Source organism: Acipenser ruthenus, chromosome 10 (assembly GCF_902713425.1).
Source record: "Acipenser ruthenus chromosome 10, fAciRut3.2 maternal haplotype, whole genome shotgun sequence".
Classification (NCBI taxonomy): domain Eukaryota; kingdom Metazoa; phylum Chordata; class Actinopteri; order Acipenseriformes; family Acipenseridae; genus Acipenser; species Acipenser ruthenus.
In genome coordinates this window covers 12,236,149-12,253,772 of record NC_081198.1, presented here as the reverse complement: position 1 = coordinate 12,253,772, position 17,624 = coordinate 12,236,149, and the positions used below count along the sequence as shown (strand labels likewise).

Below are 17,624 nucleotides of genomic sequence, written 5' to 3'. Positions count from 1 at the left end.
TCATTTAGTGAAAAAAAAGGACAGCATTCTGGAAGTCAAACTATACCAGTATACTATCATATCACATATTGTCTGTCACCAAATTAAATGCTTAATACTGCTACTATTGTTAGAAGTGATGACTAGAACATCAACATGGAAGCTAGTAAGCCTTGTCATACTTGCATAAATACTGTAATATATACAATTTGATATTTATGTTTTACATACGTACTGTGTATTTAAGTTGGAGATAACAAAGTGCATTGGTTTCTGTAGTGATGGTACAAAGCTATGTTTAAAATGTATTTTAGAATTAGGTTCACTGGGAAAAAAGCACCAAGATTTGCCCAACTTTGTTGTCCATTCCCATTTCCAGTGACATTCTGCTTAGTTACCTTTTGAGTGGATTGTCTAACTGGAGTGAGGTGTCTTTCTAGAACAACACAGGCAATGTTTTAATTTGGACTTAAAACCAGGATTTCCCAGTGCTCAACTATCTAGTTCACTATCTCACATCTGATGGGTGTAATGTACAGTCCAATGTAATTTTGGCATCTTGTACCATTTAAAATGGAGAAAAACTGACAAAACATGTTTCCAGAGGTCAAATGCTTTTTTAATGTTCATATGATCAAATCTTCCATATTGAATATAGTGTTTAGCATTGAAATCAAGTAACTTGCCATGTGAACACAACAGTTATTTTTTTAAATACTTTTCTAGATCAAAGCAACTGTACAGCATCTCCCTTTAGAAATGAAGCATGGCTATTGGCATGGTTTGAAAACGGGCATTGGAAATTCCTACAGAAAACATTTACAGTAATTGCTCTTGATTAACTTGTTATTTATGATTGCAAACACTACCTTTAAAGTAAATATACTGTAGAAAACAAATAAAGCATGTGAAGATTCCAAAAATAACAAACACTTTATATTCAGTGCATTTTGTGTTGAATTAAGTGATACAGTGCATTTATATAAAAGCATGTTGATGCTTTACATAAAACTCAGTGGTAAATTCACTTGCAACTTCTTTTTTGGTATATCATTCAGATATAAAATTTCAATACACCACTAACAGCAGTGTTGGTTGTCCTATGTTGCACTTTCTATAAAGAACTGAAAGTGCGTTAAGTAACTGAACGTCTCAGAGTGAGAATGTATCTGTTCACTCGGATCACTGCTGAAATCTGCCCTGTAGCGCACTGAGCTGCTCAGGGGGAGCAGAACTGACCATGTCATTCAGTGGGTTCTTTCGCTGGGTTGCTCTGAGTGGCTCAGTTACTTAATGCACCCACTATTCTTTTTTTAAACTGCACAGGTAACTTAAAATAATTGCAATAGTCTGCCATATGTCACTGTTTAAACCTTTACTTTTAAAGTATATACTGTAACCCAGTTTATTATTGTAGCTCAACGATAAAACAGATAATGGCCATAAAAGCCAGAAACCCTTAGAAAATGGAACTTTACATACAGGATAAAATAGGCAATGTCCATTTTTCAAAACTGCAAGTCAACTCAAAAGTTGTCCTTTGTTGTCATGTTTGCTTTGGAGATTCTGAAAGAGTTATGATGTTACTGTTACAGTGTGTCATTTCCAGATAAATACAGGCTAACTTCACTCTAACGAACCCCCTTTTTTAACGATCCCAACAGCAAGAATCGTTTTTTTTTCAATGAGCCCTATTAGAAAAATCTACTCGGATAAAACGATCTCGGTAGTGACCGACGCTGAACTTTCTCCAGTGTGAATGTGTTATTCTCTCAGTGAAAACAAAGACCTTGGTAGGCTAATTCAAAGATAAGGCTGATTCATAGATAACCTATTGTAGTGCGAATCATGTGTGACGTATGCAACCGTCGCCATCTTCACACAAACTGCAACCATGGCAACAGACGTGAGGAGGTAACAAGACTGAAACAGTATGCATTGAGAAAAGCACAAAAGATATGAAGCAATATACGCTGGATATGTTTTTCAAGAGAAAGGGCACGTAATTACTGTATTCAGCATTAACGTATATTTTTTTCATTTCTTTACTATTTTCTTTTAAATATAGTTTACATGTTGATCAATGTGAAGTTGTCTTGAAAGAACTACTGTATACTGTATAAAGATGTTTGCATCAGATGAGGCAAATGGCAAGCACAGCCTTTTCTCATTCCCAACATTGTTTGCTTATATCATTTATATTAACAGTATTTTACATACTACTTTGCAAGGATATAAAACTGAAATAAAAGCAAATTGACACCATATATAAAGTGCTTTTTTTTTTGGTTCGAGTTAAGGTGTACTTAAGGAAAAATGTTAGAATTTGACAACCCCAACTGAAAATGGTACCAGCACTAATCAAAGGTAGGAAGTGTCTGTGTATGAAAATCGCAGTGCAGGACACAAAGGGCACCAGGGCCATGCTAGCAAGCATGTGGAAACATGGCTTAAGCTACAGTTACGATAAGGTTAACAATATTTGAAGCAGATCAGTCTAAATATAAACAGCAGATCTCTTGTGGGGTGCAGAACTCTCGGAGATACAGGAGTAACTGTCGAAATCCATGGGAACGTGAAGGCTGCAGCCGTCCTCTGTGCTATCCAGCATGTTGGGGAGAGTCAGATCCCCTTGACAGCCCTGTGGAAGATATGACAGACATATTAAAAAATAAATATATAATAATAATACTTTCCAAAGACTATTTGGATCCAGAATTTAGGTAAAAATAAATAAATAAATAAATACAGAATCATCTATCAAATATAAGAAACAAAAAAGTGAAAATAGTTGAAAAATAGTGAAAAATGAACATAACATAAATGACCTACCATTTGTAGTTTTAGAAGAAATACAATTAGATAATGTACAATACAGAAGAATAAAGGAGACAAAGATAAATAGATGCAATACCATGAAAATGATGCAACAATCAATTATTCCTTTCTCACATTATTAGATTTAAATAGAAATAAGTGAGTGTAGTTACCATGGTATCAAAAGCTTATAAGCCTATAATATATATATATATATATATATATATATATATATATATATATATATATATATATATATATATATATATACAGACGTGCTCAAATTTGTTGGTACCCTTACAGCTCATTGAAATAATGCTTCATTCCTCCTGAAAAGTGATGAAATTAAAAGCTATTTTATCATGTATATTTGCATGCCTTTGGTATGTCATAGAATAAAGCAAAGAAGCTGTGAAAAGAGATGAATTATTGCTTATTCTACAAAGATATTCTAAAATGGCCTGGACACATTTGTTGGTACCCCTTAGAAAAGATCATAAATAATTGGATTATAGTGATATTTCAAACTAATTAGTTTCTTTAATTAGTATCACACATGTCTCCAATCTTGTAATCAGTCATTCAGCCTATTTAAATGGAGAAAAGTAGTCACTGTGCTGTTTGGTATCATTGTGTGCACCACACTGAACATGGACCAGAGAAAGCAAAGGAGAGAGTTGTCTGAGGAGATCAGAAAGAAAATAATAGACAAGCATGGTAAAGGTAAAGGCTACAAGACCATCTCCAAGCAGCTTGATGTTCCTGTGACAACAGTTGCAAATATTATTAAGAAGTTTAAGGTCCATGGAACTGTAGCCAACCTCCCTGGGCGCGGCCGCAAGAGGAAAATCGACCCCAGATTGAACAGAAGGATAGTGCGAATGGTAGAAAAAGAACCAAGGATAACTGCCAAAGAGATACAAGCTGAACTCCAAGGTGAAGGTACGTCAGTTTCTGATCGCACCATCTGTGGCTTTTTGAGTGAAAGTGGGCTCCATGGAAGACCCAGGAGGACTCCACTTTTGAAAGAAAAACATAAAAAAGCCAGACTGGAATTTGCTAAAATGCATATTGACAAGCCACAATCCTTCTGGGAGATTGTCCTTTGGACAGATGAGTCAAAACTGGAGCTTTTTGGCAAGTCACATCAGCTCTATGTTCACAGACGAAAAAATGAAGCTTTCAAAGAAAAGAACACCATACCTACAGTGAAACATGGAGGAGGCTCGGTTATGTTTTGGGGCTGCTTTGCTGCGCCTGGCACAGGGTGCCTTGAATCTGTGCAGGGCACAATGAAATCTTAAGACTATCAAGGCATTCTGGAGCAAAACGTACTGCCCAGTGTCAGAAAGCTCTGTCTCAGTCGCAGGTCATGGGTCCTCCAACAGGATAATGGCCCAAAACACACAGCTAAAAGCACCCAAGAATGGATAAGAACAAAACATTGGACTATTCTGAAGTGGCCTTCTATGAGTCCTGATCTGAATCCTATCGAACATCTATGGAAAGAGCTGAAACTTGCAGTCTGGAGAAGGCACCCATCAAACCTGAGACAGCTGGAGCAGTTTGCTCAGGAAGAGTGGGCCAAACTACCTGTTAACAGGTGCAGAAGTCTCATTGAGAGCTACAGAAAACGTTTGATTGCAGTGATTGCCTCTAAAGGTTGTGCAACAAAATATTAGGTTAGCGGTCCCATCATTTTTGTCCAAGCCATTTTCATTTGTTTTATTATTTACAATATTATGTTGAATAAAAAATCAAAAGCAAAGTCTGATTTCTATTAAATATGGAATAAACAATGGTGGATGCCAATTACTTTTGTCAGTTTCAAGTTATTTCAGAGAAAATTGTGCATTCTTCATTTTTTGTGGAGGGGTACCAACAAATTTGAGCACGTCTGTATATATATATATATACACACATATATATACACACACACACACAGTGGTTTGCAGAAGTATTCACCCCCTACCAATAATGTCACATTTTGTTGAATTACAAATAATTTATGCAGTTTTTCAAACAAACTTTTTTTATTCAAAGCTGTAGTGGTTAAACTGAACACTGTTATATGAGGAGGAGGTTAAATGTCAGCAAAACTTGCAAACAAAATGTACAAAATAAAATGTACTGGTTGCATAAGTATTCAGCCCCTTAAGTCAGTACTTGGTAGAAGCACCTTTTGCAGCAATAACTGCTATGAGTCTTTTTGGATAGGTCTCTACTAGCTTTGCACAGTAGGATGGTGAAATTTTTGCCCATTCTTCACGGGAAAGTTGCTCCATTTCTGACAAGTTTGTTGGGGATCCTCGATGGACTGCAATCTTCAAGTCTCGTCATAAATGTTTGACTGGATTCAACTCAGGACTTTGACTGGGCCACTCAAGAACATTAATTATATTCTTGTTCAATCACTCCAGTGTGGCTTTGGCTTTGTACTTCAGGCATTGTCCTGCTGAAATGTGAATTTCCTCCCCAGTTTCAGAGTCTTGGCTGTATCATCTACATGCTTTTTCACAAACTCCATACGTGCTTTAAGATAAGGCTTTTTGAGTAATGGCTTCTTTCTTGCCACCCGTCCATAAAGGCCAGCTTTGTGTAGGGACCGGCTTATTGTTGATGTGTGAACACTGACTCCCATGTCAGACACAGAACTTTGCAGATCTCTCAAGGTCATTGTTGGCTTCAGAGTGACATCCAGAACCAGTTTCCTGCTTGCCCGGTTGCTCAGTTTGGGAGGGCAACCTGATCTGGGTAGTATGATGCATCTTCCACTTCTTAGTGATGGACTTCACTGTGCTGAGAGGTATAATCAGCCCCTTTGAAATTGTTCTGTACCCTCCTCCTGCTCTGTGCCTCTCTACCATCATCGTTGTCATGGTCATCATGGTTGCTTTGTTGGATCACTATGTGAGTTGCAGCTTGAAAGCCTTTATATACCTGAGAGAAATTATCTACAAGTTAAACCACTTTGAGTACACACAGACCTTTTAAACAAATCATTTGCACCTGAGCTGATTTAGGGCTGCAGCAGCAAAGGGGTTGAATACTTATGCAACTGAGATTAATCTGTTTTTCTCTGTAAATCTTACTTATTTATATTTTATATGCACTTTTTTACTTTATCAACGTGGAGTAGTTTGTGTAGATTCTACATGTAAAGTCTAATTTGAAAGCGTTGTGGAGTACGCTCAGGTGCCAACAAAATGTGAAAACTTTGCAGGGGGGTGAATACTTCTGCAAACCACTGTGTGCGTGTGTAATATATATATATATATCACACACACACATACAGCACTCCAGATAAGCTGTGTACTGGGTGTTCTACGCACTGAAAAAATATGAATTACGCATAATATTTTTCACTCATACGTATGCTGACATAATTAGTTGCCTGAGGTACATTGTTAAGTATGGTATGCCTCCTTGGGCCAGCTTCAACACGGGTAGATTTATCTGTTTTGCAAGTCTCAACCCATTTAATTACTTCATAGCCAAAAGCAATACCTCTTGTTTTTTAAAGCAGTGGTCCATGATTGACAAGCTCAAACATCCTTGTCAGATCAATAAACTCCGATGGACTGTCCTGTACTTAATGAAGAAGTCATAAATGTGAGCACTCTAATAATAATAATGTTGTGTTTGGCATAGCCCATCTACCTGAGGACATGTGTCATGGCTTGAGAGATATTGAAGATGTCAGTATACCAAATATCTTGCATTTTGGAAGCAATTATATTGGCTTGTAATTATTTATGCAGCACAACAGAAACTCCCTCTATGCAAAAGGGAAAATGCTTAAAATAATAGACAAAGAACAAGCTGTGGCATCTGCTTCCAATTTATTTCAGCCTGGAATCCAGGCCGGCGTTCCCAAATTATTTACCCAATTTCAGCTTGATGGGGACTGCAAAGGGTTAATGCTGTTTACTAGGCATGTGAACAAAGCCAAAACCTGACTCCAAAACCATACCAATGGTATTAGGGCTTAGGACAGAACACATTTAGGATAAGTCTATAGCTATATCCATTGTAAGCATACTTAAAACATTTTATTACAAGAGTTTTTTTTTTTTTTTTTTTTAAATAATTTAACCCTTTGCAGTCCATTTATTAACTGCGCGTCAGGCACGCCAGGTCTAATTAATTTTCACACGCGCAGTTAATTTTATACGCGCTGTTTAAAAGTATTTTTTTTCACAGTCAAACGGGTTTAAATGGCCCTGCATATCAACAAAGCACTCACTAGGCATCTCCAGCCCCGCCCCACCCTTTCGTTTGCTATAGCGTTCACCTATGTAAGAAATAAATAATAATAATAATAATAATAATAGTCGTACATACCGATCGATCATCTCCGGATCACTCGTTTTATCACCAAACTCCTCAATAATGCGATCCAAGTCATTATTTTATTAGTATAACATCTGAAAAAAGCTCTGCAAATATCCATGATAGTCTCTGTGCGCCGACACACTCAGCCAGCTTGTTTACTATGAACGCCCCGTTATCTGATACCTGATACCATGTATGACTATTCATGAGATACGCCTTTTTTTTTTTTTTTTTTCGACTTGTCTCGGCTCCTTTCGCTCCCACTCGGCAATTGAATGGTTTTCTCGGCTTTTTCCGGAGAAAAAACGACTAAACACCCGTTTATTGCGTTGCTATAATGATGTCGGACCCAGTCCGACAATGGACCGCAAAGGGTTAAAGAACATTTGTACAAATCTAATTTGATATTACTGAATACAATGTTATCACCTTAATGCAGGGGTGTCAAACTCCAGTCCTCGAGGGCTGCAGGGTCTTCTGGTTTTCATTCCAAGTTAAGCTCTCAATTGACATAATTGATCTAATTATTTGTTGAATTTGACTTATTTAATATTTTTCAAGGTATTTTACAGTTGATAGTTTTAGAAATGCACTTAATTCAAGGTACACTACCTGTGAAACATTTTGAGGCCTGAAGAGAAGTGTTAAATGTGTCCATTTAATCAAATAATTAGACCAATTAAGTAATTGAGAGCTCGGGTGGAACGAAAGCCAGAAGACACTGCGGCCCTCCAGGAACCGAGTTTGACACCCCTGCATTAATGTGTTGGATTGTACCCAGGATACAGCTAGTATTCTTTTATATAATTATGCATTATTAAATTGTTGCATATGTATTTTCTTTTCAAATACACATTATTGCCATTCTTAAATGTTAGATTCTTCTGTACCACATTGTACAATATAAATAGCCCAATAAAAAGGTTAATTGATAAAATGGAAAGGAAATTATGTAATTCAATACATATCCAAGCTTAAATGACATGCTTATGTTAATTAATCAATACAAAATTACTGAATAAATGACAGAAACCTGTAATATGTTACCCCATTAACCGCATTCTATTTAAGGATTCCAGTGCTTGCAATTTGCAATCATAATCCAAATAATCTGTTTTCAATGCATAACGTGAGATTTTCAAAAGCTTTATTTAAACTACCAAGTGGTTTGTATAATATGACAATCATTCTTCATTTAACATAGATATAGATACAGTAGTAGTAAAAAGAAACTATCAGTTTACAAGCTTTACTTTCAGGTAGGTAGGCTGCTATACTTATAGGACATTTCAGGATCAAAGCATGCAACTGGTTGGTTAATGACAGGAAAGAAGACATTGCAGGGGTGAAGAGATGTTCACTTCCCAACCAGATGCTTCCCCTAATGATTGAGATAGTTTCTTCCTCCATCCTGATTTGATCCCAGACATTGCTGAGGTAAAATGACTAAGGAAGTACCTGATACCTAACAACATACCGTATATCACATTTAATGGCTTCATTTTTAAAGACACACGATTTAAATGGAATTCCAAATTTCATGATTAGACATTCTGTTTTATAACCTGGATGAAAAAAAATGGTTAGCATTTCAGTATTTAGATCCAGACACTTCAGTAAATAAGTCTTCATTACTGTAATTTAGGCTCTCCGGCACAATTTTAAACTGTTGAAAAAATAGGAATCTGAAATTCTTAACATACAGTAGCTAAGCCAAAACAAATTAAAAACATAAACATGCATTCCAACAATATTATTGTCACTGTCAATTTTCAGCAACTGGTTCTTTAAATATTATTTCAAGGTGCCAACATTTGCTTTGGAAATAATCTCTTTTATTGAAACTGATAATTGTTCTGAACCTTTGTATAAACAAAAAATGAAATAGGGCTCTATAAAGCTATTAAAAACTATAATGTTTCCATTTAGCACCCTGAATCATATAATAGGTATAAAATAAATGTAATAAAAAAAATTATAAAAACACACAGCATTTAAAAGTGTTCTTGGGTTACTGTTTTTCCATTCTATTCATGGATAATCACTTTGAAGCAGTGGGACAATATGTCCAACATTCCATTAATAAACAGTACAATGGCACAGCTTAGGAAACCTAATTTTTCTTCAGCCTGTGAATGTTATGCCAGCACTTAAATCGTAAAAACTTGACATAAAAGATTCAAGGCCAAGTCCTATTGAAAACCCCACAAACAAGCACTCCATTTAGAAAACAGATAGAGCGTTTAATTCAAACATCTTCCTACTAGGTCTTTTGAAAAATGTAATCTTGTCGTTTGTCTGTCTTCTTTGTAGGAGAGGACTTCCGTGCCACATTGGAAGACCACAAAGAATGGACAATGCCAAGTAACAGATGTTACAGTACAGGTGGAGATGGGGGGGGGGGTATGACCTTTGGATGGAGGTGAAAAGGGGTAGAAGTATCAGCTCCTACAGGCAAACCATTACTCTCGCCTGGCACAATACGTTTGTGCATTGTTAAGTTAGAAACCTGAAGCTTTTCAATGAACAATTAAAGATTGGCTTCTTACTGCTTAATGATCTTTTCAGCAAAGTTAAAGTATAATGTTTTTAGGAATCTGAGCAGCAGGGTTGTGACCCTAGCAGGCAAACATGCTCTGTGAATACAGTATTACATTTCAGTTGAATACCCACCCCATTAAATGCATTTTAGAGCATCCATAAATATGCTTTTTGATGCCCTGTGTGTACTGTAAAAACTACATAAACCAATTAGTCTCCTGTTGGGGTTTAGGCTATTTTAAGTATGGTACAAGGTTATGTATTATGGATATTTAAACATGATAAAGGACCGAGCAATGTCAATGTCAAAAAAGATAATGTTAACTATTTCTTCGTGAAAAATGTGAAATGGCTTTTAAATCTGAAGCTACTGAATACAAATTGTTTACTGTATAATTGTAGTCGTTTGTAAGCCAGCATTGAGTTTGAAACTGGCTCTACCACCTGAAGATACTGTATCAGAAGATATTTAAATCGTCAGAGAGCAATAGGTGATCATTCTTAGGTACTTATTGAATTTGATTCAGAAACTACTGCTTTGGTCGATATGAAATACTTACTTTTATGATTTAGCCTTTTTAACTTGACTTACAAATATAATTGTTTTAATCTATTGTATTTGCTTATTTTTGTAATTTTGTGTTTTATCATTTTATTCATGTTCCTGTTATCTCCAATTGTTTTATTTAGAGTGTGTAATTGTTATTATGTATCATTATTATTATTATTATTATTTTGTAATTCGTGCTACTTCTTGCTATTGCATACTTTTCTGTTTTAACTGACCTGCAAAGTGCTTTGAGATACTGTCATACTAAAGGCGCTATAGAAATAAAATAAAATAGAATAAAAGGAGAGTCTACTTTCAGCCCTGTTTAGCTCATTGTGAATAAAAAGACTTGCAACAGGGGGATGCAGCTTTTATTTAAACAATCTGTGCTATTCAAATTGAGTAGTGAACAACACATAAACCAGTCATGTGGGGACCGTCTATTTAGAGGGTGAACACACACAGCAGGTTTTTGTATTTTTTTGTGACACAGCTCACTACAACTCATAATTATATAAATGAACACCTCTTCAAACATTTTAATAGCATTTTATATTCAAGCAGTAGTCTATTTAAAACACGGTCCTAACTAACTTTTAAGGCAATAAAAAAATCTAATTGCACATCTTTAGATTCTTCATATTAAGGACAGAATCCCCTGGTTTAAATACGTATATCCATTTAAAGTGACAAAGGATTATACAAGTTGTTAAGAGCAGTTCTGATCATCTATCACTGGACATTTATTTATTCAGTTAACAAAGCAGTTCTTCATAAACAAATAAAAACGCATTCTCGTAACACTGCAATTGTAATAAGACACAGCAGTATCAGGAGTGTGTAACATGATGTGGTCTTCATTACCAAATTCCTTTTCTACTGGGAAGAACAGCTATGCAAAACGCATTTAAAACTCTCAAGCTTCTGGACTGTATTTCTTTTTTAAAAGTGATTTTTTTTCACACTCAACAGTAAGCAGCTTTCAAAAATCATCCTGTTTTCTTTTACAATAGTTTTTTTCCCCCCACATTTGTATCACATGTGTAGAGCACAATGGTAGTAAGTAGTAATAGTACATCAGCTCCCATGATCAATAAACAACCCTTAAGGACTGGAAGAAAATCCAGCATTTGCTGTTCACAGAAAAAAATCTTAGCAAAGCTCAGATAAACAGCTGCTCACAACACGAGATAGGTAATTGGAAACATCATTTATTTTGTCTGCTGTTCGCTCCTTAGAGACAGTCAGTTCCTATGTACTCCGGAGCCAAGACTTGGCCCCGACAGCAGCCACTTGATATCAGAAGCTGCCTCTCTCTTAAATGAAAATGACATGCTTACAGCAAGAGCACATCATCAGAAGGCATGTAGCGATCAAAGGGAATATGGAAGCAGCACAGGGAATACTAGTTTGCATCTGTTAAGTCGGAGAGCTGCTTCTTGTCACCCAGAATACCAGCCTGTCAAGCTGTTATTGACCTATAGCAGCTATTACTTGTAACACTGGCACCCACCACAAGATCTTGTCATTAACAACACAGTCAACACACGATTCTCATAAGCAATAGTGTGGGCTAGGACAATTATGTACATCACACTATATATATATATATATATATATATATATATATATATATATATATATATATATATATATATATATATATATATATATATACACACACACACAACAGTGCCTTGCAAAAGTATTCAGACCCCTGACCAATTCTCTCATATTACTGAATTACAAATGGTATATTGAAATTTTGTTCTGTTTGATATTTTATTTTAAAACACTGAAACTGAAAATCAATTATTGTAAGGTGACATTGGTTTTATGTTGGGAAATATTTTTAAGAAAAATAAAAAACTGAAATATCTTGCTTGCATAAGTATTCAACTCCCACACATTAATATTTGGTAGAGCCACCTTTCGCTGCAATAACAGCTTTAGGTCTTTTGGGGTAAGTATGTACCAGCTTTGCACACAGTGTCGGAGTGATTTTGGCCCATTCTTCTTGGCAGATTTGCTCTAGGTTGTTCAGGTTGGTTGGACGACGCTTGTGGACCGCAATTTTCAAATAGTGCCACAGATTCTCAATGGGATTGAGATCAGGACTTTGACTGGGCCACTGTAGGACATTCACCTTTTTGTTCTTGAGCCACTCCAATGTTGCTTTGGCCTTGTACTTGGGATCATTGTCCTGCTGAAAGGTGAATTTCCTCCCAAGCTTCAGTTTTTTAGCGGACTGAAGCAGGTTCTCTTGCAGTATTTCTCTGTATTTTGCTCCATCCATTCTTCCTTCAATTTTAACAAGATGCCCAGTCCTTGCTGATGAGAAGCATCCCCACATCATGATGCTGCCACCACCATACTTCACTGTAGGGATGGTGTGTCTTGAGGCACGGGCAGTGTTAAGTTTGCGCCACACATAGCGCTTTGAGTTTTGGCCAGAAAGCTCTATCTTGGTCTCATCTGACCACAAAACCTTTTCCCACATCACAGCTGGGTCACTCTCATGCTTTCTGGCAAACTCCAGACATGCTTTCAGATGGTACTTTTTGAGTAACGGCTTCTTTCTTGCCACCCTCCTATACAGGCCAGTGTTATGCAGAACTCTTGATATGGTTGACTGGTGCACCATTACTCCACTCCCAGCCACTGAACTCTGTAGCTTTGTTGGCCTCTCTGTGGCTTCTCTCACAAGTCGTCTTCTTGTTTGAGCACTGAGTTTTGAGGGACGGCCTTTTCTTGGCAGTGCCTGGGTGGTGTGATGCAGCTTCCACTTCCTGATTATTGATCCAACTGTGCTCACTGGGATATCCAAACGCTTGGATATTATTTTGTACCCTTTCCCTAATCTATGCATTTGTATTACTTTATCTCTAATTTCTGTAGAATGCTCTTTGTTCTTCATTTTCCTTCATATTCACAGCCTGACCAATGATCCTTCAACAGTGGGGTTTTTATCCAGAAAATGTGACAGCAACTTTAATGGTTCACAGGTGGAGGCCAATGGTAAGGTAATTGTGTCCTCGTTAGGGCAATTTCTTTCATCGGTGTAAACTGGAAGCTTCCACAGCACAGGGGTTGAATATTTATGCAAGCAAGATATTTTAGTTTTTTATTTTTCTTAAAAATATTTCCCAACATAAAACCAATGTCACCTTACAATAATTGATTTTGAGTTTAGATGTTTTAAAATAAAATATCAAACAGAACGAAATTTCAATGTACCATTTGTAATCCAGTAATATGAGAGAATTGGTCAGGGGTCTGAATACTTTTGCAAGGCACTGTATGTGTGTGTATATGTATGTATATATATATATATATATATATATATATATATATATATATATATATAATCATAAATAAATGTATGGGTACAAAATCTTAAAATCCATTACAAGTCCATAGAAGTATATATAGGAGCTTTAAAGGGTTAACATTCTTTTAAAAAAACAAAAAAATGAACCTTTAATTTAGGCACCTGGATTATCTCATCAGGATCAGTAATATTATTATTTTATTATTATTATTTATTTCTTAGCAGACGCTCTTATCCAGTGCGACTTACAATCGTAAGCAAATACATTTCAAGTGTTACAATACAAGTAGTACAATAAGAGCAAGAAATACAATAACTTTTGTTCAAGTGTGACAAACCACAATTCAATAATACAGCAGATAATAGTGATAGTTACATCAGGATATGATTAAATACAAAATACTACAGGTTAAACACTTGGCAGATTACAGTATTCTGAAGTACAGGATTAAATGCAGTAAAATAGGGGGCAGATAAGAGCAAAATAAAGCACATTTAAATGAAGGGTGATAGTGTCCCAGGATACAAACAGAGGAGTTCTACAGAGACGTGCTCAAATTTGTTGGTACCCCTCCACAAAAAACGAAGAATGCACAATTTTCTCTGAAATAACTTGAAACTGACAAAAGTAATTGGCACCCACCATTGTTTATTCCATATTTAATAGAAATCAGACTTTGCTTTTGATTATTTTATTCAACATAATATAGTAAATAAGAAAACAAATGGAAATGGCATGGACAAAAATGATGGGACTGCTAACCTAATATTTTGTTGCATAACCTTTAGAGGCAATCACTGCAATCAAACATTTTCTGTAGCTCTCAATGAGACTTCTGCACCTGTTAACAGGTAGTTTGGCCCACAGCTCCAGCTGTCTCAGGTTTGATGGGTGCCTTCTCCACACTGCAAGTTTCAGCTCTTTCCATAGATGTTCGATAGGATTCAGATCAGGACTCATAGAAGGCCACTTCAGAATAGTCCAATGTTTTTTTCTTATCCGTTCTTGGGTGCTTTTAGCTGTCTGTTTTGGGTCATTATCCTGTTGGAGGACCCATGACCTGCGACTGAGACAGAGCTTTCTGACACTGGGCAGTACGTTTCGCTCCAGAATGCCTTGATAGTCTTGAGATTTCATTGTGCCCTGCACAGATTCAAGGCACCCTGTGCCAGGCGCAGCAAAGCAGCCCCAAAACATAACCGAGCCTCCTCCATGTTTCACTGTAGGTATGGTATTCTTTTCTTTGAAAGCTTCATTTTTTCGTCTGTGAACATAGAGCTGATGTGACTTGCCAAAAATCTCCAGTTTTGACTCATCTGTCCAAAGGACATTCTCCCAGAAGGATTGTGGCTTGTCAATATGCATTTTAACAAATTCCAGTCTGGCTTTTTTATGTTTTTCTTTCAAAAGTGGAGTCCTCCTGGGTCTTCTTCCATGGAGCCCACTTTCGCTCAAAAAACGACGGATGGTGCGATCTCTTTGGCAGTTATCCTTGGTTCTTTTTCTACCATTTGCACTATCCTTCTGTTCAATCTGGGGTCGATTTTCCTCTTGCGGCCGCGCCCAGGGAGGTTGGCTGCAGTTCCATGGACCTTAAACTTCTTAATAATATTTGCAACTGTTGTCACAGGAACATCAAGCTGCTTGGAGATGGTCTTGTAGCCTTTACCTTTACCATGCTTGTCTATTATTTTCTTTCTGATCTCCTCAGACAACTCTTTCCTTTGCTTTCTCTGGTCCATGTTCAGTGTGGTGCACACAATGATACCAAACAGCACAGTGACTACTTTTCTCCATTTAAATAGGTTGAATGACTGATTACAAGATTGGAGACGTGTGATACTAATTAAAGAAACTAATTAGTTTGAAATATCACTATAATCCAATTATTTATTATCTTTTCTAAGGGGTACCAACAAATGTGTCCAGGCCATTTTAGAATATCTTTGTAGAATAAGCAATAATTCATCCCTTTTCACAGCTTCTTTGCTTTATTCTATGACATACCAAAGGCATGCAAGTATACATGATAAAATAGCTTTTAATTTCATCACTTTTCAGGAGGAATGAAGCATTATTTCAATGAGTTGTAAGGGTACCAACAAATTTGAGCACGTCTGTATATTGGCGGGGGAACAATCCTTTTTAAAATGTGTGCTCTCACTCTCCCCCTTGCAGCCTGGGAGTTTGATCTCTCTTCCTCTACACCACAGCAGTTAGCCTTCACGGAGTGACTATTATCCCATTCCCTCCCGTGGGATTTTTTCCTCTGCAAATTACGGTTCGCTGTAATGGTACAAAAATATGGCTTACTTTTAGCTTGTCTTTGTTCAGTATGTAAAAAAAAAAAAAAAGGCATTTCCATCTGGTCAGTCCTAATGGACTCCTCCTGATGACCAGTTGATGGTTTTGAAGGCTGTGACTTTAGAGCAAACTGAAAAATGACTCAACACAGATGCCATTTATCAAAAGCTTGTTTGTACCGTAAGTAAAAAAAATGGTTTTCAGTAAAACATTTTGGGCCAGATTCACATAGTGTTTTTGTTGGCATTAGTACCCTTTCTGTTTTAAAATCAATGCAAATACCTTTCTTCAGCAAATGATCTAACCCACAAAAGGACAGTCTGTCAATTAGTGCTATTAACACATTTTCTTAATCGTGCTTTGTGAATGCATTTGGAGTGTTCCCATGTTAATTATATAATCTGTACAATCCACAAAGGTATAGGACACTTTTTAGCACCTTCTCAATGGAGCATTATTAAAACTAGGAGAGGCCAGCTTTTAAAAAATGTGGTATTAACCCCATTTGTATACACAGGACTAGTAGGAAGATATCTACCATTCTTTGGTTACGGAGAAGGCAACAGAGAGCAAGAATTAGGCAGGGGAAATCCCCTCCCCCCTATATAAAAGACCCAGAATAAATTTAGAGAGTTCCCCAGAGGGCATGTTTGTTAAAAGGTGTTGCCTCACATTACAGGCAATATCGAGGAGCTTAGACCCAAATTGAAATCAACTACCAGGCGATTACATGCAATATCTGTTGATACTAAGGTTTTATCTGCAAGTTTAAGTAGCAAGTTTTATAAGTCACATGAACCAACCGATTTAAATGTTTGGTCCAGATACCAGATCAACCTCTCACATAAGTGAATGCAGTGAGAGATTAAGTTGGTAATGTTTGAATCAACGGCCAAACAATTAGACTATACAGAAGAAGTAATCATTTGGCATAGTTTTCAAGATGGTTCACTTTGTTTAGTACTTAAAAGTATTAATTGTAGTGTGAAATTGTAATCACTTTAACCAAATAATGCTCCACAGCTCCGCTCTGTGCACTGGCTTTACATCACTGCACGCATCCAATTCAAAACTCTTGTACTTGCCTATCGCTGTCTTGACCTTTCTCTGCTCCCTCCTATCTCCAGACCATCACCACCGGCAGATTATCTGTAGCCCCCGCTGCCCTGTTTCCAGAGCCCGCTCCTTCTCCACGCGTGCCCCTCGGTGGTGGAACGACCTACACATGGATATCGGGACTGCTCAGTCCCTGACCACCTTCTGGCGCCTCCTCAAGACACACCTGTTCAGACAGCATCTATAAACCTCACCTCTCGACTACACTGAACTATGTGGCACCCAATTGTACCAGTACTTGCATCAGCTTCTATGTGCACTGAACTGCTCCATGCCTTGCTGTATTCTACTACTGCTCTTAATACTACTATTTCCTGTATCTTGTATTCGATTTTACTTTTATAGGATTTACCAATAAACACTGGGGCCCATTAAAAACCAGTAAAGACCACAGACACCAATCAGCACACTGTACAGGAGGAGGCTACTGAAATATCCATGAGGGTATGTGAAGGGTTTTATCACAAGTGACCCCTTTCTAGCAGTGCTGGTATAAATGTTACAGCTGAAATGGCATGTGGTTTCCCTTTACAACATAGTCCCCTTCGCATGCTACGACTGCCTCTCTGTATATTCTAACAGGACAGAGCACACAATCCAAGCTGCAGCAAGAGAACGCTGAGTAGAGCAGGTGTATCTAATCAATACTA

At 37.0% G+C, this 17,624-nt stretch overlaps 1 protein-coding gene across 4 annotated transcripts in view; it reads right to left on the bottom strand.

Annotated features, from left to right (window-relative positions):
* Positions 1-576: 576 nt before the first annotated feature.
* LOC117407150 (adhesion G-protein coupled receptor D2-like) overlaps positions 577-17,624 on the bottom strand; it is an 82,219-nt gene continuing 65,171 nt past the window's right edge. For 3 of the 4 annotated variants that reach the window (XM_034011846.3, XM_034924274.2, XM_059031767.1), the window contains one exon: positions 577-2,620. In XM_034011846.3, coding sequence (XP_033867737.2) covers positions 2,477-2,620 — 144 coding nt within the window. In that variant the 3' untranslated portion in view covers positions 577-2,476. Of the gene's footprint in view, positions 2,621-13,734; positions 15,841-17,624 lie in introns of those variants that run through there. The other variant, XM_059031766.1, reaches the window with a different exon arrangement.